Source organism: Diaphorina citri, unplaced genomic scaffold (assembly GCF_000475195.1).
Source record: "Diaphorina citri unplaced genomic scaffold, Diaci psyllid genome assembly version 1.1 scaffold713, whole genome shotgun sequence".
Taxonomy (NCBI): Eukaryota; Metazoa; Arthropoda; class Insecta; order Hemiptera; family Psyllidae; genus Diaphorina; species Diaphorina citri.
The window spans coordinates 51,691-72,728 of NW_007378146.1; the positions used below are offsets into that span (position 1 = coordinate 51,691).

Here is a 21,038-nt window from a genome sequence, read left to right on the forward strand (position 1 = left end):
TTGTTCTCGAAATCCTATCCTGCCTTCCTGCTCTCTTCGATTTCAGGACAATAAGATATCCGTTTACAACAGTAAAGCGGTGCTTCATAAAAAAAAGAAAAAAAAAATACACTACACTTAATACATGAATTTTAACATCATCCATGCATAGATAACACTATCTTTTGTTGACACACTTTAATTAAAAAAGAAGCTTTTTCTCATCCAGGTCTCTCCTGTCTTCGTTTTCGGGTCGATAATACCTCCGTTGTTACCTCAATCAAAACCTTTTTTTTTTTTAATAATAATTTCATCCATAAGTAGGTAGGTATTTATTCCATTTGTTTTTTTTTTTTTTTTTTTGTAATACTATCTTTTGTTGAAACACTTTAATTAAAAAAGAAGCATTCTCTTATCCAGGCCTCTCCTCTCTTCGATTTTGGGTCGATAATACCTCCGTTGTTACCTCTATCAAAACCTTTTTTTTTTTAAATAATAATTTCATACATAGGTAGGTATTTATTCCATTTGTATTATTATTATTTTTTTTTTTTTGTAATAAATAAATATTTAGGTACTGATCTTCTCTAATCACGATCGAATAAACTACGGGCTAAAAAATTCCCGGAGGGACGGACCCAGCTTGTTTTGTCGTGCACGTGGAGTTAGAATTACATATAACATTGTGTTTCTAAATTTATTGCCATCTTTCCCATCTTGTTCTTGTTCTCTTCTTTTTTTTTCTCGTTGCTTTTTATCTTTCCATCTTGATCTCAGTCTCACATTTCTTCTTCTTTTTCCCTTTCTTCTTCTTTTTCCCTCCCATCTTTTACTTACTTATTTTTCTACCTATGTAAGTCTCTTCCCTTTGTTTTTCTTCTTATAAGTAACTCTTTTTATCTTTCTCTTTCTTCTTCATCTTCTTCTTGTTCTCTTTCCATCCTATTTTCTTGTCTTCTTTTCTGCTCCTTTTATTTTTTATATTTATCCACTACTGACGGTCCATTCTTAACTTTGTGACGATCACTAGACGTATTTGATAATGATAGTCGTCAGATTTTGATAAATAGGGTTGCAAGGGTGACGGCTAGTTGAGTTCAAGCCAGGCTGATGTAGGTATACCAACTTTTTCTTGCCGGTATCCGGTACATCATTCACCCTGTACAGATACGCAGTTCTCCAGAGTACGAAACATATGGAATTTATGTTCAGTGGAATTCACGGGCCATGTGTAATGTGTACACACGTAATACCAAGAGAGCTCAATGCTCAATGTTCCATGTTTATACTTAAATTAAAAATGAATGTTTTATTTCCTTTCCATACCTTAATATTCCATGTTTTGTATTCACAGGCATCTTCATATCTCCGACGGGTGTTGTTATTCCTGCGGGGTGTGTGGGTTTGTCGCTCACATTATGGGTATTGTGCGGGGTCATGTCCATGATTTGTGTACTCTACCATATCTTGTCATTATATTCCATGTTCTTCACAGGTATCTTCATTTCAGATTTTGATAAATAGGGTTGCAAGGGTGACGGCTAGTTGAGTTCAAGCCAGGCTGATGTAGGTATACCAACTTTTCCTTGCCGGTATCCGGTACATCATTCACCCTGTACAGATACGCAGTTCTCCAGAGTACAAAACATATGGAATTTATGTTCAGTGGAATTTACGTGCCATGTGTAATGTGTACACACGTAATACCAAGAGAGCTCAATGCTCAATGTTCCATGTTTATACTTAAATTAAAAATGAATGTTTTATTTTATTTTGTTGTTGTTATGTTAAATTTTAAAAATAAATTAAGCACAAATATTACTATTTACAGATTCCAAAGTACCCCGATAGAGTGCCGGGTTTGCGAGTACTCAGTGCTCCATGTTTATAAATCATGATTGTTTTATTTACAGATTCCAAAGTACCCCGAGAGAGAGCCGGGTTTGCGTCCTATAGCTATCAATGTTCCCGAGTTCAGTTCGACTCGGAGCTCAGTAACTCTCAGATTACTCACTACTCAGTATGATTTCGGACGCGTTGCGAGATGATTGTGTGTTCCGTTGTGAAGCGTTGACCGGGCTTGTTTACATTTCGTGCTAAAATCACCTGATACTCTACTCAGTATGTTTTCGGACGCGTTGCGAGATGATTGTGTGTTCCGTTGTGAAGCGTTGACCGGGCTTGTTTACATTTCGTGCTAAAATCACCTGATACTTCTGTTTACAATTTGGAAATCCGCTGAGGATGCTACAGGCTTTGATTTGATCGGTAAGTAAAGGAATTTCAATTGTGTTAAGGTAGAAAGACGTGACGTGACGTGACGTCTCTACCATATCTTATCATTATATTCCATGTTCTTCACAGGTATCTTCATATCTCCGGCGGGTGTTGTTATTCCTGCGGGTTCTGTGGGTCTCTCTCTAACAGGATAGCAGTGTGGCTGTCTTGAACGAAATAACGAAATTATGGGAAAACACTTCACAAGGTAGAAACACACTACCATCACGTCACGTGATAGTAGTGTGGCTGTCCTGAACGAAATAACGAAATTATGGGAAAACACTTAACAAGGTAGAAACACACTACCATCACGTCACGTGATAGTAGTGTGGCTGTCCCGAACGAAATTACCTATACCTACAATAGGAAAACTTTGAACTACAGCTTTCTGACTCCCCATGACTTCACGTGACATGACGTGGTGGTAGTGTGTTTCTACCCTTAAGCATACTTGACGGTGCGAACGACATGCATAAAACGTACCTAGTTAGGGTGCTTCTTCCATCATGTCATGTGAGCTCACGTGACGTGATAGTAGTGTGTTACTACCTTCAGACATGCTATCCTAGTTCGCTTCGAAGAGGTTTGATAGAGGGAACTGTGACTGCCGAGGTTTTATTGCCCCGAAATCGAAGAGGAAAGAAAGAATAGGAGAAAACCAGCCGTTCGTAAAACGAATATTACCCATTGACCATAAAATCCGCCCCGGGTTGAAATCGAACCCGCGGCCTACCCGCTTACAAGGCAGACGCGCTACCAATCAAAGCTGGCTATTATTTCCTTTCCATACCTTGATATTCCATGTTTTGTATTCACAGGCATCTTCATATCTCCGACGGGTGTTGTTATTCCTGCGGGGTCTGTGGGTCTGTCGCTCACAGTATGGGTATTGTGCGGGGTCATGTCCATGATTTGTGTACTCTACCATATCTTGTCATTATATTCCATGTTCTTCACAGGTATCTTCATAGGTCTGTGGGTCTGTCGCTCACAGTATGGGTATTGTGCGGGGTCATGTCCATGATTTGTGTACTCTACCATATCTTATCATTACATTCCATGTTCTTCACAGGTATCTTCATATCTCCGGCGGGTGTTGTTATTCCTGCGGGTTCTGTGGGTCTCTCTCTAACAGTATGGGTTCTGTGCGGGGTCATGTCCATGATTGGGGCCCTGTGCTATGCAGAGCTGGGCACTTCCATACCCAAATCCGGGGGGGACTACGCCTATCTGTTCGAAGCATTTGGTCCGCTGCCCGCCTTCCTGTATCTGTGGGATGCCATGCTTATTTTTGTGTAAGTACGTACCTGCCTCGGTGGTGTAGTGGTCAAGGCGCTCGCCTGGTAAACAGTAGGGCGTGGGTTCAATCCCAGCGGAGGTATGGAACAAAATAATTTGAGAATTTGACCACAATAATAGTAGTAGCCTACTGCTGGAGTAATTTTATGATATGTATGTACCACTTATACAGACAAGTATGTTCAATTGTTTACACGTGAGGACTGTGTGTTTGTTGTTGTGTACGTAAATATTTACTTCAATTCATCAAATAAACACTGACTGAATGCTGAATGTGTTTTATTGGGGGGGGGGGGGGGGTGAAAAAAAAAAAAAATGATATATATAAAAATACCCCCACACTTGGGGGGGGGGGGGGAATAATAATAAAAATAGCGTATAATTTAAAATCGCCCACACTTTATAGCAGCACTTAAGTTTTGATTTTGTTTACATTTTTTTCCTCCTCCTTCTCTCCTCTTCTTCTCCTCCTCCTCTTCCCAACTCTTCTTTTCTTCTTCCTCCTCCTCCTCGTTCTCCTTCTCTTCCTCCTCTTCCTCCTTCTCCTCTTCCTCCTTCTCCTCCTCTTCCTCCTTCTCCCCCTCTTCCTCCTCCTCTTCCTCCTTCTCCCCCTCTTCCTCCTCCTCTTCCTCCTTCTCCTCCTCTTATTCATCTTCCTTCAATCAAATTGTTTGATTGATGGCCAGCGAGTATAAATCTGTATGTCACGTGACGTGATAGCAGTGTGGCTGTCTTGAACGAAATAATGAAATTATGGGAAAACACTGAACAAGGTAGAAACACACTACCATCACGTCACGTGATAGTAGTGTGGCTCTCCTGAACGGAATTACCTACAAAAGGAAAACTTTGAACTACAGCTTTCTGACTTCACGTGACGTGACGTGATGTGTGGTAGTGTGTTTCTACCCTTAAGCATACTTGACGGTGCGAACGACATGCATAAAACGTACCTTAGTTAGGGCGCTTCTTCTTTTTCTTCGCCTTTTCCCGTGTGTACAAACGGGGTCGGCGTTTTTCATCAGCCTCTCAATCAGCCCTAACTAGGGTGATTGGTTTGGGCTGACCTTTGGCTACCTAGTTAGAGTGCTTAATATAAAATTAGAAAATAAAAAGCATACTTCAACGCTCGTCACAAATGTCGTTCCCCACACACGGTCTCACACGAGTAATTTTATGATATGTATGTACCACTTATACAGACAAGTATGTTTAATAGTTTACACGTGAGAACTGTGTGTTTGTTGTTGTGTACGTAAATATTTACTTCAATTCATCAAATAAACACTGACTGAATGCGGAATGTGTTTTATTGGGGGGGGGGATAATAATAATAAAAATAGCGTATAATTTAAAATCGCCCACACTTTATAGCAGCACTCACGTTTTGATTTTGTTTACATTTTTTTCCTCCTCCTTCCCCTCTCCTCTTCTTCTCCTCCTCTTCCTAACTCTTCTTTTCTTCTTCCTCCTCCTCCTCGTTCTCCTTCTCTTCCTCCTTCTCCTCCTCTTCCTCCTTCTCCTCTTCCTCCTTCTCCTTCTCCTCGTACTCCTTCTCCTCCTCTTCCTCCTTCTCCTACTCCTCCTCCTTCTCCTCTTCCTCCTACTCCTCCTCTTCGTCCTTCTCCTCCTCTTCCTCCTTCTCCCCCTCCTCCTCTTCCTCCTCCTCCTCTTCTTCCTTCTCCTCCTCTTCCTCCTTCTCCTCCTCTTATTCATCTTCCTTCAATCAAATTGTTTGATTGATGGCCAGCGAGTATAAATCTGTATGTGCATCTCTTTGAAACATGCAATAACAATGATGATCAAACATCTGTACATGCAATAATATACCGATGATCGAGCAATTTAAAATTTTATGAATTATTATTGTAAACGATCTGAAGCTAAACAACCTATGAGAGAGAAACAAAAAGTAAAAACAGACAAATAATTGTTGGTATCTAAGGTATATTTTTACATAGGCCATTGTAATTTAGGAAGGTCATTTATAAGATTAAAAATTAAGGAAGAACACGAGGAAGAAGAAGAAGAAGCAAAAGAAGAAGAAGAAGAAGAAGAAGAAGAAGAAGAAGAAGAAGAAGAAGAAGAAGAAGAAGAAGAAGAAGAAGGAAGAAGAAGCAGGAGAAGAAGAAGAAGAAGCAGAAGAAGAAGAAGAAGAAGAAGAAGAAGAAGAAGAAGAAGAAGAAGAAGAATAAAACAATTGTTGGTATGTACGGTATACTAAAGTGGGCCATTTATAATTCAGTAATGCCATTTATCAGTCATTATTATTTTCAAGGTCCATGCAATAATATACCGATGATCGAGCAATTTAAATTTTTATGAATTATTATTGTAAACGATCTGAAGCTAAACAACTTATGAGAGAGAAACAAAAAGTAAAAACAAACAAATAATTGTTGGTATCTAAGGTATATTTTTACATAGGCCATTATAATTTAGGAAGGTCATTTATAAGATTAAAAATTAAGGAAGGACACGAGGAAGAAGAAGAAGCAGGAGAAGAAGAAGAAGAAGCAGGAGAAGAAGAAGAAGAAGAAGAAGAAGAACAAGAAGAAGAAGAAGGAGAAGAAGAAGGAGAAGAAGAAGAAGAAGAAGAAGAAGAAGAAGAAGAAGAAGAATAAGACAATTGTTGGTATGTACGGTATACTAAAGTGGGCCATTTATAATTCAGTAATGCCATTTATAAGTCATTATTATTTTCAAGGTTAGGTTATGAAAAAAGGCATAACAAATGAATGCCTTGCCCCTACATACGCTTTGTAATCTCTGGATATTATTTTCAGGCCCTCACAAATGCTTTATAATCTCTGTATATTATTTTCAGTCCCCTACATATGCTTTGTAATTATGTTGGTATGTACGGTATACTAAAGTGGGCCATTTATAATTCAGTAATGCCATTTATCAGTCATTATTATTTTCAAGGTCATGTTATGAAAAAAGACATAACAAATGAATGCCTTGCCCCTACATACGCTTTTTAATCTCTGGATATTATTTTCAGGCCCTCACAAATGCTTTATAATCTCTGTATATTATTTTCAGTCCCCTACATATGCTTTGTAATTATATATTATTTACAGGTCCCTACATAGGTATGCTTTATAATGTTTGTGTATTGTTTTCAGGCCAACCACCAACGCCATTATGGGTCTCACATTCGCCAACTACGTGGTGAAACCGTTCTTCCATTGTGAAAACCCCCCGCCAGATGTCGCTATACGACTGATAGCAGCTTCTGTCATCTGTAAGTAGGTGTAGGTGGCAAGCTCAGTTTTGTAGTGATTAGCACAGTGGACTCTTTACTCTTTACCTGGAGGTTGGTGGTTCGAGTCCAATCAAGTCATAAAATTTAACGACATTTGTGACAGGCATCAAAACATGATGTTTCGCTGGAGATACACGTGGCAGCCAACAGCGAAGGTGTTAACACAATTAAACCCCTTTTTCAAATAGGTCTACTATTTATGCTTTATGTTACTAGATAGCTATTTAGACCCTCTGTTATTGGCACTTGATGAGATTTTTGTGTGTGTCGGTTTCCAGGTTTACTAACATTCATCAACTGTTACAACGTAAGAGCCACAACTCGCCTTCAGAATGTGTTCATGTTTGCCAAAATAGCTGCCCTGGTAGTCATCATTATCATGGGTATTGGATTCATGGCAATGTGTAAGTACCAGTGGTTCCCACACCGGAGGTCCCGTATTCAATTCCCCGTAGATTCAAAGTTTATTCACCTCGTAAGGACAATTGAGTAGCTCCGTGTTATCCTGCCTCGGTAGCGTAGTGGTCAAGACGCTCGCCTGATAAACAGAAGGGCGTGGGTTCGATCCCAGCCGAGGCATGGAATTTTATCCTCATTTATTTGAGATTTTGACCACATAATAATGGAGCTCTCGGGGTTAGGTGGTAGAGAACGCCTAAGGCGTTAACCTCGCCTAGTGGTTACCTTCCACGTAATGGAGCTCTAAGGGTTAGGTGGTAGAGAACGCCTCCGGCGTTAACCTCACCTAGTGGTTACCTTCCACTCAAGAGTCTATTATTATTATTATTGTTTCGAATAGCGATTAGTAGCGACAATACCCGAGAGAGAAGAACAAGAAGAAAATAGATTTGACAGAATTTATAAAAGAGGCTCTTAGTAGTGCTGCGATGCCTAGCTACGAAATTTGTGAAAAGTCTCAATTTCGCCTCACGTCGCCAGCCTAGTTAGCTTGGTTGGTAGTGCGTCTGCCTTGTAAGCGCTAGGTTGCAGGTTCGATTCCCACCCCGGGCGGATTTTATCCTGACATAATAATTTTCGTTCTCGGAACGGCTGGCTTTCTCCTGTCCTGTCTTCCTTCTCTCTTCGATTTCGGGACGATAAGACCTTAGCAGTTACAGTTACCTCTGTCAAACCTCTTGGAAAAAAAAAAAAATCAATCTCAATCTCAATTTCAGATGGTTCCCCTCAGTTCGAAGACCCGTGGAAAAACACCGAGACCAACGTGGGTAAAATAGCGGTCAGCTTCTACGCGGGAATATTCTCCTATTCAGGATGGTAGGTTGGTACTCAAATGAACCACCCCGAACAAACTAGAATAGACTGCGGGAATTAAAGGACTTCTCAGTCTCATCCCAGCAGTGAAAATGAGGTAATTGAGGTATAGAACTATAGAGGACGAATATACCTACCTTGTTTTATTCTGCTGGAATAAGACTGGAAAGTAAGTCCCTTTACCCCCTAAACAAGGTCTTATGTAATTAACAATTTATGTGATACATACCTATGGGACACAACGACTGTAAACTTTCGCTAAAATGGAATAGAATAGAATATACCCTGCTTATACTGCCAGAATGAGACTGAAAAGTCCCTTTACTCCCGCAGTCTAAGCAAGGTCTCATGTATTTGGTACAATATTTTCAAAAATAAATTACAATAGACCCTTGCTTAGAATAGAATAGAATAATAAAATAATTGTATTTATCAGAAAGATTTTACAATGTGGTTGGCAAAATGCAAAAATAAACAAACATTGGTATAAAGAAAATACTTATAGGTAGTAGGTTCTCTTTACAAGCAATAATAATAAAACCCTCTCTCTCTCTCTTTCTCTAAAAAGATACCTATCTACATCTAAATTATGTAAATGCTCTCTTTATTCATAAATAAACTGTTACTATATACATTTATAATATCTCCTCGTTTTCCTCCCCTGAATGTACTCCCATGATCTTAAAAAGTAGATACCTAATAAAAACATCAATGTAAGACCTTTTTTATTTAAAGAAAAAGCATAGATACGAAAATTACTATACAATATTCGTTTCTCCTTCTAAATATCTGTTTTCTATGTTTCTTTACCTTTCTTTATCTCTCTCTCTCTCTCTCTCTCTCTCTCTCTTTCACTCATTGAGCAGAAAGGCTCTTAATTTCAACGTACCCTGTACATAATAATATAAATTATTTAAATGATCCTTGGATTTGATATCCAACACCATTTTGACGCTGTTGCTTGAATCCAATATATCTCGTAGGTACCTTGATCTCAGTGACGAGTATTGTGGACAATCCACCAGGAAGTGCTGAATATCCTCAGGTTTCCGCTGATTACAAGTAGTGCAGATTTCCTCCTGATTCCAGCCGTAGGTCATCCTGTTGATGTAGATTTTCACGTTTCTCCCACAGAGGCGAAGTTGTGCTGCTACTCGGCTTCTTTCAATTGGCGCCTGTTCCAGTAGGTATGGTGAGACAAAGCTTCGGTCTGGTGATACATTTTCCGGTTTTACTTTGATTTCCTTGAACAGTATATTGTAGGATGAGTGTGTGAGTGAGGTCCAATCTTCTTCTATTAGTTTTGAGTAATATGTGTTTAATATTTCTTGTTTTCTTCCTTCCAGCGTGGCGCTACATTGGGCTTCCCATACGTCAGCAAGTTCCAGTTCAACTAACTTGTTTTTCAGTAGAGTACACCAGTTGTATTTCATGATGTTTGAACTTCTTTGGTCCATTGAAAGCAGCTGTTCATAACACATTCTAGGATAGCGATCCAGAGACATTTTTAAAATTTTCGACCACCATTCCAACGTCTGTGAGAATGCGTAATACGAGAGTTTTACCACTCCCATTTCAGCTCTCAGCATGTTGGACTGCGTACATTTTGGTAAACAATAAAGTGATTTTAAAAAGAGCGTTTGGCATTTTTCAATTGTTTCACCATAACGAGAGGCCCAGATCTCGGCTCCATACAGCAAAGTTGATTTCACAATCGCGTGCCCTTGCTTAGATTTAAAAAAAAAAAGAGAGAAAAAAATTGTATTGTATTGACCTATTTATGTTTGGGTTGATAAAATGCCTCGTTTTTTTTATCGTTATTATTTTACTCTTGTCCTAAGATGTTCACCCGTCCGTATACCAACACGAACAACATTGCTTAACTTCAACATGCTATTGCCCCTAACTTGGATTTCTGTAAGCTTATAATGTAAGATTTTTCATTTGTTGTTTCAGGAACTACCTGAATTTCATGACTGAGGAACTGAAGAATCCGTATGTGTAAGTAACCCGATTATCCAGTATTTTTCGTAGCAATGAAACAAAAGCTTATGCTTCAATCCATTTATTTATAATATATCATAGGCCTGTATAATTTGAACATGTTTGAAAAAAAATTTCCTTGACACCCATGTATTTCTTCTGGAAACGAGATACCACGTCAAATAATATTATGATAGTGAAACGATAGATACTATGTTTTCATTTTTCGCTTGACCTATTTATGTTTTGGTTGATAAAAATATGTATAAAAATTACCTCATTCCTTTATTAATTTGAATGTCCCTTTTTTTCTTCAGCAATCTACCTTGGAACATCTACATATCTCTTCCCATAGTGACCTTCATCTACACCCTGGCTAATGTAGCTTACTTTGCCGTAATTCCCCCTGCCCTCATGTCAGACGCTATTGCCGTCACATTTGTCAGCCCCCTAGCCATTTTAGTGCAAACATATTCCTTTATTAATTTGAATTTGTCTATTTTTCCCCCCCTATTTTTCAGTAACTTACCTTGCCCCATCTACACCTTGGCCAACGTTGTTTATTTGCCATCAAATAATGTTTAACGTCTCCTAGCCATTTTATTTCAAACACATTCCTTTATTAATTTCAATTTCTCCATGTTTTCCAGCAATCTACCTCGGGCCATCTACATCTCTCTTCCCATAGTGACCTTCATCTACACCCTGGCTAATGTAGCTTATTTTGCCGTTGTTCCCCCTGCCCTCATGTCAGACGCTATTGCTGTCACATTTGCCAACCAAGTGATGGGGGTGTTCGCGTGGACTATGCCGTTCATGGTAGCGCTGTCTGCGCTGGGAGGCCTCAGTGTACATATTATGACCTCATCTAGGTAAGAATAGAAATATACCCTGTTTATCCTGCCAAAATGAGACTGAAAAGGCCCTTTATTCCAGCAGTCTAAACAAGGTCTCGTGTATTTTATGGGTTTAACAACATAATATGTAGGTATTCATAATACATACAACAAAAGACCTCATGGTAGCGAGGTCTCAGTGTACATATTATGGCCTCATCTAGGTAAGAACAGAATATACCCTATTCATACGGCAAGAATGAGACTGGAAAGTATCTTTACTCCAGCAGTTTAAACAAGATCTTATGTTTTTGGTACAGAATAGGTTGACGGAGTATGTGTCTTCTTCTTCTTCTTCTTCTTCTTTTTTTCTTTCATTTAGAATGTGTTTCGTCGACGCGCGCTACAGTCATTTCCCGGCCATGCTGTCTTTTTTTCTTTCATTTAGAATGTGTTTCGTCGACGCGCGCTACAGTCATTTCCCGGCCATGCTGTCTCTCATTAACATTTCCCGGTTCACTCTCCCTATTATTTTATCTTCCATTTCCAGAATGTGTTTCGTCGACGCGCGCTACGGTCAATTCCCGGCCATGCTGTCTCACATTAACATTTCCCGGTTTATTCTCTCCCTATTATTATTTTATCTTCTATTTCCAAAATGTGTTTCGTCGGGGCGCGCTACGATCATTTCCCGGTCATGCTGTCTCACATTAACCTTTCCCGGTTCACCCCGACCCCGTCTCTCGTGTTCCTCAACATTCTCTCCCTGTTATTGTTTTATCTTCTTCTATTTTCAGAATGTGTTTCGTCGGCGCGCGCTACGGTCATTTCCCGGCCATGCTGTCTCACATTAACATTTCCCGGTTCACGCCGACCCCGTCTCTCGTGTTCCTTCTATTTCCAAAATGTGTTTCGTCGGGGCGCGCTACGATCATTTCCCGGTCATGCTGTCTCACATTAACCTTTCCCGGTTCACCCCGACCCCGTCTCTCGTGTTCCTCAACATTCTCTCCCTGTTCATGTTGTTCACAAGTGATGTGTTCCTGCTAATCACGTACTCGAGTTTCGTCGAGTCCGCGTTCATTATGATATCCGTGTGTGGGATCCTGTACCTGAGGTACACACAGCCTGATATGCACAGGCCGATCAAGGTAAGAGCCAGTATCATTTGTCCATACACGGTTTTTTTTTTCCAAGAGGTTTGACAGAGAGAACTGTAACTGCCAAGGTCTTATCATCCTGAAATCGTGAGAAAGAGGACAAGATAGGTGAAAGCCAGCCGTTCCGAGAACGAACATTATCCGTTCAGGATAAAATCCGCCCCGAATCTAACCCGCGACCTAGCGCTTACAAGGCAGCAAGGCAGACGCGCTGTCAACCAAGCTAACTAGGCTGGCCTAAATCATTTCAATCTCATTTTAAGTGTAACAATTTTGTCCGAGAAGTATGCTGTGTCGTTTTGGCAAGCCAAACTTGGGGCAGTCCATCAGTAAATTTCATTGATTGTTTCTCTCCCCTTCAGGTATCACTGTGGGTGCCTATCTCATTCGTGCTGATCTGCGTATTCCTAGTAGTGACACCTATACTCGAGGCACCCCGGGAGGTGGGCATGGCTGTACTCATCACCCTGTCTGGGGTACCGGTGTATTTGATAGGGGTCAAGTGGCGAGACAAACCCGAAGCCTTTACACGGAGTTTCAGTAAGTTTATTATTATTTTATTATTATTATTATTATTATTATTATTATTATTATTAAAAAAAAGCGTTTTTTAAGCGTCTGGCTGGGGGACGTTAAACAGGGAGTAGACCACCTTAGTCTGGCTGGGGGACTATAAACAGTGAGTATACCAGCCTGAATTTCCCTTTGCTAAATAAATAGCAAAGGTTGAGTACGAAGGGCATCCACTCGTAAAATTTTGTAGCCAAAACCAAATGTCAGCCCAAAAGCGATCATCTTAGGGCTGATTGAGGGCTGACGAAAAACGCCGACCCCGTCTGTACACGGGAAAAGGCGAAGAAAAAGAAGAAGAAGAATTATTATTATTTTATTTATTATTATTATTATTATTATTATTATTATTATTATTTTTTTTTTTATTATTATTATTTTTTTTTTTTTTTTGAGAGTTTAAGTTCACTGTATACTTTGTACTAAATATACCGACTTGGAAAAAAACTAAAAAAAATTATCTGTGCTAATCATGCTTGTCACAAATACATATATTTATATCGGTCCCTCAATTATTACACCTAGATAAAATAAATGACTTGACTTGGACTCGAACCACCAACCTCTAGATCCAAAGTCTCACGCGTTGACCACTGCACCACTGAGGTTGAAAAAGTTCACTGTACAGCTACCTAAATATAGGTTCTTGGCTTGGCTAAAGGGCCCTAATTACGGCCCTGGCTGGGCTAAAGGGCCCAAATTATGGCCCTGGCTGGGGTAAAGGGTCTGCTCAGCCCTATTCTACCAGATTTGGAGTTTATATTTCAGAACTCTTCACATTATTTATCTCCTGTACCCCTAATATGAATTTCCTTTCTTTTTCAGACGCTCTCACCTACTTTGTACAGAAACTGTTTCTCTCGGCATCCCCTCTCCTCTTCTTCTCCTCCTCCTCTTCCTAACTCTTCTTTTCTTCTTCCTCCTCTTCCTCGTTCTCCTTCTCTTCCTCCTCTTCGTCCTTCTCCTCCTCTTCCTCCTTCTCCTCTTCCTCCTTCTCCTCCTCTTCCTCCTTCTCCTCCTCTTCGTCCTCCTTCTCCTCTTCCTCCTTCTCCTCTTCCTCCTTCTCCTCTTCCTCCTTCTCCTACTCCTCCTCTTCCTACTCCTCCTCCTCCTCCTCTTCCTCCTTCTCCTCTTCTTCCTTCTCCTCCTCTTCCTCCTTCTCCTCTTCTTCCTTCTCATCCTCTTCCTCCTTCTCCTCCTCTTCCTCCTTCTCCTCTTCTTCCTTCTCATCCTCTTCCTCCTTCTCCTCCTCTTCTTCCTTCTCCTCTTCTTCCTTCTCATCCTCTTCCTCCTTCTCCTCCTCTTCTTCCTTCTCATCCTCTTCCTCCTTCTCCTCCTCTTATTCATCTTCCTTCAATCAAGTTGTTTGATTGATGGCCAGCGAGTATAAATCTGTATGTGCATCTCTTTGAAACATGCAATAACAATGATGATCAAACATCTGTACATCTAACATAATATGTAGGTATTCATAATATTTACAACAAAAGACCTCATGGTAGCGAGGTCTCAGTGTACATATTATGGCCTCATCTAGGTAGGAACAGAATATACCCTATTCATACTGCAAGAATGAGACTGAAAAGTACCTTTACTCCAGTAGTTTAAACAAGATCTAATGTTTTTGGTACAGAATAGGTTGACGGAGTATGTGTCTTCTTCTTTTTTTTTCTTTCATTTAGAATGTGTTTCGTCGGGGCGCGCTACGGTCATTTCCCGGCCATGCTGTCTCACATTAACATTTCCCGGTTCACGCCGACCCCGTCTCTCGTGTTCCTCAACATTCTCTCCCTGTTCATGTTGTTCACAAGTGATGTGTTCCTGCTAATCACGTACTCGAGTTTCGTCGAGTCCGCGTTCATTATGATATCCGTGTGTGGGATCCTGTACCTGAGGTACACACAGCCTGATATGCACAGGCCGATCAAGGTAAGAGCCAGTATCATTTGTCCATACACGGTTTTTTTTTTCCAAGAGGCTTCAGAATGTTTTCATGTTTGCCAAAATAGCTGCCCTGGTAGTCATCATTATCATGGGCATTGGATTCATGGCAATGTGTAAGTACCAGTGGTTCCCACGTCGGAAGTCCCGGGTTCGATTCCCCGTGGATTCTAAGTTTATTCACCTCGTAAGGACAATTGAGTAGCTCCGTGTTTCGAGTAGCGATTAGTAGCAGCATTACCCGAGAGAGAAGAACAAGAAGAAAATAGATTTGACAGAATTTATAAAAGAGGCTCTAGTAGTGCTGCGATGCCTAGCTCCGAAATTTGTGAAAAGTCTCAATTTCGCCTCACGTCGCCAACCTAGTTAGCTTGGTTGGTAGTGCGTCTGCCTTGTAAGCCCTAGGTTGCAGGTTCGATTCCCACCCCGGGCGGATTTTATCCTGACATAATAATTTTCGTTCTCGGAACGGCTGGCTTTCTCCTATCCTTTCCAAGAGGTTTGACAGAGAGAACTGTAACTGCCAAGGTCTTATCATCCTGAAATCGTGAGAAAGAGGACAAGATAGGTGAAAGCCAGCCGTTCCGAGAACGAACATTATCCGTTCAGGATAAAATCCGCCCCGAATCTAACCCGCGACCTAGCGCTTACAAGGCAGCAAGGCAGACGCGCTGTCAACCAAGCTAACTAGGCTGGCCTAAATCATTTCAATCTCATTTTAAGTGTAACAATTTTGTCCGAGAAGTATGCTGTGTCGTTTTGGCAAGCCAAACTTGGGGCAGTCCATCAGTAAATTTCATTGATTGTTTCTCTCCCCTTCAGGTATCACTGTGGGTGCCTATCTCATTCGTGCTGATCTGCGTATTCCTAGTAGTGACACCTATACTCGAGGCACCCCGGGAGGTGGGCATGGCTGTACTCATCACCCTGTCTGGGGTACCGGTGTATTTGATAGGGGTCAAGTGGCGAGACAAACCCGAAGCCTTTACACGGAGTTTCAGTAAGTTTATTATTATTATTTAAAAAAGAGAGAGAAAAAAAGCGTTTTTTAAGCGTCTGGCTGGGGGACGTTAAACAGGGAGTAGACCACCTTAGTCTGGCTGGGGGACTATAAACAGTGAGTATACCAGCCTGAATTTCCCTTTGCTAAATAAATAGCAAAGGTTGAGTACGAAGGGCATCCACTCGTAAAATTTTGTAGCCAAAACCAAATGTCAGCCCAAAAGCGATCACCTACTTCTGGTCCACTTTAATGTCTGGTATTTAAGATTCACGCCCAGTCTGGCTGGGGGACGTTAAACAGGGAGTAGACCAGCTTTGTCTGGCTGGGGGACTATAAACAGTGAGCGTACCAGCCTGAATTTCCTTTGCTAAAGAATTAGCAAAGGTTGAGTACGAAGGGCATCCACTCGTAAAATTTTGTAGCCAAAACCAAATGTCAGCCCAAAAGCGATCATCTTAGGGCTGATTGAGGGCTGACGAAAAACGCCGACCCCGTCTGTACACGGGGAAAGACGAAGAAAAAGAAGAAGATTTAAGATTCACGCCGCGCACTTGTGCTTTTATAAAAATAAAGGCGAGGTTTAGGTCAGAGGCGTTCGCTACCACCTAACCCTTATTACTCCATTAGTAAGTGGTAAATTCATCAAATAAATGGGGATAAAATAATTCCATGCCTCAGCTGGGATCAAACCCGTGCCTTCCTGTTTACCAGGCGAGTGTCTTGAACACTACGCCACCGAGGCAAGTTCACCATATAGCAGCCGGGAGTGTCGTAAAAAAATACATCAAACTACAGGATTGAAAGTAACAGGAGTATTGTCTTGTCATCTAGGCAGTACACCTCGGCCCCGAGGTCTGTACAATGTCCCCCGTACGACAGGTATAGGCACACCCCTGCCTCGTGTTGACAAGGCTGTTTTATTCTTGGGTGGTGGTGATTTTGGTCTCAATGCTTCAATCCTCTCTGTGCAGCCTGTGCTAATGTATCCGTTGATGAAATAAGACGTGTACGTCTCTGCATTGAAATTGGAATTGGTGAGATCTGGACCAATAGTGAGCCAACCCGGTCGTATCGTACTATCACGTCCAAATATGTGAAGCCTGAGGAAAATAGAAATAAAATTCATTGAAACAACACTTCAGGAAGCCTCAGAACAATCATAGCCACAAGGATCACATACTGGAAAACGAACGTGGACACAGAACAAACATGCTAAATATAGCACCAAAATAAGAAATGGAATAATTTACTTGATACCTGATGAGCAAACACTGATATCAGGTAGACCTGACAGGCGAACTTGATCAGGTGTACCTGTCAGGCTACACGTTATTTCTAATTGCACCCATCGATTCCTCGTCAAAAGTTACATAAGAATGAATGCTTAATAGACCCGAAAAGTGTACCCGAAAAGTGTAATGGGGACTTTTAAGGTGTAAAAAACCCGATTAACCGGGTTAATTTCCAATGGGGCACTTTTAGATTGAACGCCCTGTATAAGACCTTGTTTTGACTGCGAGAGTAAAGGGACTTTTTAGTCCTATGCTGTCAGCAGAAACAAGATATATTCTATTCTTTAAATCAAATTAAGCAAGGTCTATAGTAATAACTAAGCATTGTACAATATTAAACCCATAAAATAAACGAGACCTTGTTTAGACTGCTGGGGTAAAGGGACTTTTGTCTCATTCGAGCAGGATGAACAAGGTATATTCTATTCTATTCCGTCGAACCGTGGCGAAGGAAGCCTCCATGAGCCCAAGGCTAATTAGAAATCTCAATGTGTTCAACATATGAATCTTAGTGCAGCTTATCAGAAGGATGAAAGACACATGAAATGATTTCACATAACTTTTAAGATTCAACCACTTTTTTGTGGTTGTGTTAGGGCAAGTTTACACCTCAGATCCTGCTCACACTTGTCGTGAGTTTCACTGGATTTATTTCGAATGTCCTGTGGGCAATGCAATTTAAATGAAAGTGTTCTCATTACACACGACACGATTTTTTTCCGAACAAGTGGGAACAGGGTCTGAAGTATAAAGCTTTTTGATCTGTTATTCAAAAATAATTTTTACTTTTTTTGCTGACCATTATTTTTGTATTTTTCTCATTTACGATTATTATTTTTTAAAAAATAAATTACATATTGTAATTCCCCACCTTTTTTTACATTTAATCTAATCGGATTCATCCCGAGGCATGGCCAAACTTGTAGAAAATAATAAAAAATACGATGGCGCTGCGCGCTCCCTATTAGCTGCATAGTTATCAAACTAAAAACATAAACGAAACTCAAAATGTTGGTCGAGAGCGGAACATTTCTCGTTTTTTAAAAAATAAATTACATATTGTAATTCCCCACCTTTTTTTACACTTAATCTAATCGGATTCATCCCGAGGCATGGCCAAACTTGTAGAAAATAATAAAAAATACGATCGCGCTGCGCGCTCCCTATTAGCTGCATAGTTATCAAACTAAAAACATAAACGAAACTCAAAATGTTGGTCGAGAGCGGAACATATCTCTCCCGCAGTCTCTGTACTCGGTGTATTTCTTATGGAGATTTTAGCGATCAAAAATTGATCATATCTCAGGATCGGTTTAGATTTTCGCAAAATCCTTTCTTATACTCTGTGTATTTCTTATGGAAATTTTAGCGATCAAAAATTGATCATATCTCAGGATAGGTTTAGTTTTTTGCAAAATCCTTTCTTATTGCACACCTAGACCATAAAAGGAATATTCCTACCAAATTTCAGCTTTCTAGGTGTTGTGATTCTTGAGATAGAGCGATCAGTGTGGAACTATGAACGAGTGAATGGATCTTGATTTTATAATATAAGATAAGATTATTACTTGTCTGCATGTTACCTTCTCATCCTTACCCGTAAGTAGCCTCAAAATTGAGAGCTAAAAAAGGTAGATATCGTATTTCTATAAACTTACTTACCTACTTACTTTACTTTCCGTGTCCGCTTTGACCAATGACCGTGTCAGATACTCCTCTTCCAATATTCTGCAACTTGGATCGCGGTATCATTTGCTAGCAGCAGGTTTTGTACTTTCCCTAATTTTATTTGGGGTCGGGGTTACCCTCCTTTATTCTACCCCTGGTACCCTCTCTTATCCAATACCTCCTCCCCTTCTCTCTCAAGTAGGGCATTATTTCCCCGTGATATGCCCGTAAAATACACGAGACCTTGTTTAGACTACTGGGGTAAAGGTACTTTTTAGTCTCATTCGAGCAGGATAAACAAGGTATATTCTATTCTATTTCCCATCAATCTGAAGAAAAATGTAATGTAGCTAAAAATAAGAAGAGAATAGAATTTTTTTTCACAGCTTCAAATTTAATTTAATTCATCAGATTATTAATGTGAAAAGGAAAACACATTAGTTACACAACAGTTAAAATAATTCTCACGCTAAGGATGGGGCAGATGGGGCATGTTTTGAGGGTTGGTATAAAGGCCTTGGAAATTTAAACGAACTAGCGCTTACGATCGAGGGGAAAAATAAAAATAATAATGAGTTCACATAACGAGAAGTGGTTTAAGAAGATCACCCAGGCCCAAACTTTCGACTTAGCCCCAAAACAACTCAACCCTACTCGGAAATCTCGGAATACCACTGAAAAGAAAAATACCTAAAATATTTTGCTTTACAGAAAACACCTTTTTAAAGTACCTAAGCAAGGTGTTTACTGTTTATACTATAAAATATGTTTATACCCCATAATATGTTAAAAGACGTTGTTTAGACTGCGTTGTAAAGGGAGTTTTCAGTCCTATCCCAGCAGGATAAACAAGGTATATTCTATTCTAAAATAAACCCCAAAACCCCATCCTTCCGTGGTAGACAACATAAAAGAAATAGGAAAATCACAAAATATAGAACTATTCTCCACACACAAGAGAAATGAAGAAAAGACAGAGAACAAAGGACAATGGTACAAAATCAGCACAAGGGGGAAAAGTAAAACTCAAAACCTAACTAAAAGTCACAAACAAAAATCGACGTTCCTACAACGTCTGATAGGCAAAACAAAATCAGCGAAAAACCAAACTATAGCGCCAGCCACATACTATCAGGGAGATACCCCAAAACCCCATCCTTCCGTGGTACACAACATAAAAGAAATAGGAAAAATCACAAAATATAGAACTATTCTCCACACACAAGAGAAATGAAGAAAAGACAGAGAACAAAGAACAATGGTACAAAATCAGCACAAGGGGGAAATTAAAAGTAAAATTCAAAACCTAACTAAAAGTCACAAACAAGAAAAATCGACGTTCCTACAACGTCTGATAGGCAAAACAAAATCAGCGAAAAACCAAACTATAGCGCCAGCCACATACTATCAGGGAGAGAGTAAAATTCAAAACCTAACTAAAAGTCACAAACAAAAATCGACGTTCCTACAACGTCTGATAGGCAAAACAAAATCAGCGGAAAACCAAACTATAGCGCCAGCCACATACTATCAGGGAGACCTGACAGGTACGGCTGAAAAGGTTCGCCTACCAGGTCTACCAGGTCTTCGCCTACGCCTACCAGGTCTACTTGATACCTGATGAGCAAACACTGATATCAGGTAGACCTGACAGGCGAACTTGATCAGGTGTACCTGTCAGGTCTACCAGATAATGTGTGGCTGGCCTAGGTATGGACACAGAAGTTATACCAGTTGAACAGCCGAAAGCAAGCCCTGCCTCGGTGGTGTTGTGATCACGACGCTCGCCTGGTAAACAAACAGGAGGGCGTGGGTTCACGAAATTGACGCGAAGGATATAACCTATGCTCTGAAATACGAATTCAACAAATGGTAACCTAACTGTAGGCCCGAACTTAAAAAAAAGTTGAAATATTAATGATCGGATCCACAAAGCAAGTTTAAACTCGGTTTAACTCTAGGATTAAGAAGCAATCTAATGGGTCAAAAAAAAAAAAAAAAAAAAAAAAAACCAATTGCCCAAGATCGGATAGAGGCTTCTCCGGGGACCCGGTTTTCCCTTCGAACTTGGACAGTTCGTAACCTGGGGAGGATGAAAATATTCATTAGTTCTTGGCTTGGCTAAAGGGCCCTAATTACGGCCCTGGCTGGGCTAAAGGGCCCAAATTACGGCCCTGGCTGGACTAAAGGGTCTCCTCAGCCCTATTCTACCAGATTTGGAGTATATATATTTCAGAACTCTTCATATTATTTATCTCCTGTACCCCTAATATGAATTTCCTTTCTTTTTCAGACGCTCTCACCTACTTTGTACAGAAACTGTTTCTCTCGGCACTATTCCCTTACATTTTCACGAGATAACGAAATAAGGAGGAATATGTGGCCCATTTCCTCTCGGAAAATTAATGCTTTAAATGTCAATTTCTCTCTTATAAATAAATGCATACCTACTTTAAACAAGGTAGGTAAGCCAAACTCAGTAGT

At 40.3% G+C, this 21,038-nt stretch overlaps 1 protein-coding gene and 2 long non-coding RNA genes across 3 annotated transcripts; 2 read left to right on the forward strand and 1 right to left on the reverse strand.

Moving 5' to 3' along the window:
* The first annotated feature begins 2,765 nt into the window (after nucleotides 1–2,765).
* LOC103511420 (Y+L amino acid transporter 2) lies at nucleotides 2,766–20,915 on the forward strand. Its single transcript, XM_017444985.1, has 12 exons — nucleotides 2,766–2,772; nucleotides 3,078–3,162; nucleotides 3,219–3,554; nucleotides 6,690–6,808; nucleotides 7,108–7,233; nucleotides 8,005–8,104; nucleotides 10,058–10,102; nucleotides 10,735–10,956; nucleotides 11,718–11,795; nucleotides 14,411–14,579; nucleotides 15,414–15,591; nucleotides 20,848–20,915. The coding sequence occupies exons 1-12, from the start codon at nucleotides 2,766–2,768 to the stop codon at nucleotides 20,913–20,915; spliced, it is 1,533 nt and encodes a 510-aa protein (XP_017300474.1).
* On the reverse strand, nucleotides 19,833–20,558 carry LOC113468350. Its single transcript, XR_003392133.1, has 3 exons — nucleotides 20,242–20,558; nucleotides 19,987–20,094; nucleotides 19,833–19,860 (listed from the first exon to the last, which is right to left on the reverse strand). It is a non-coding gene; the product is annotated as an uncharacterized LOC113468350 (long non-coding RNA).
* On the forward strand, nucleotides 19,991–20,514 carry LOC113468351. Its single transcript, XR_003392134.1, has 2 exons — nucleotides 19,991–20,128; nucleotides 20,159–20,514. It is a non-coding gene; the product is annotated as an uncharacterized LOC113468351 (long non-coding RNA).
* Nucleotides 20,916–21,038: the final 123 nt, after the last annotated feature.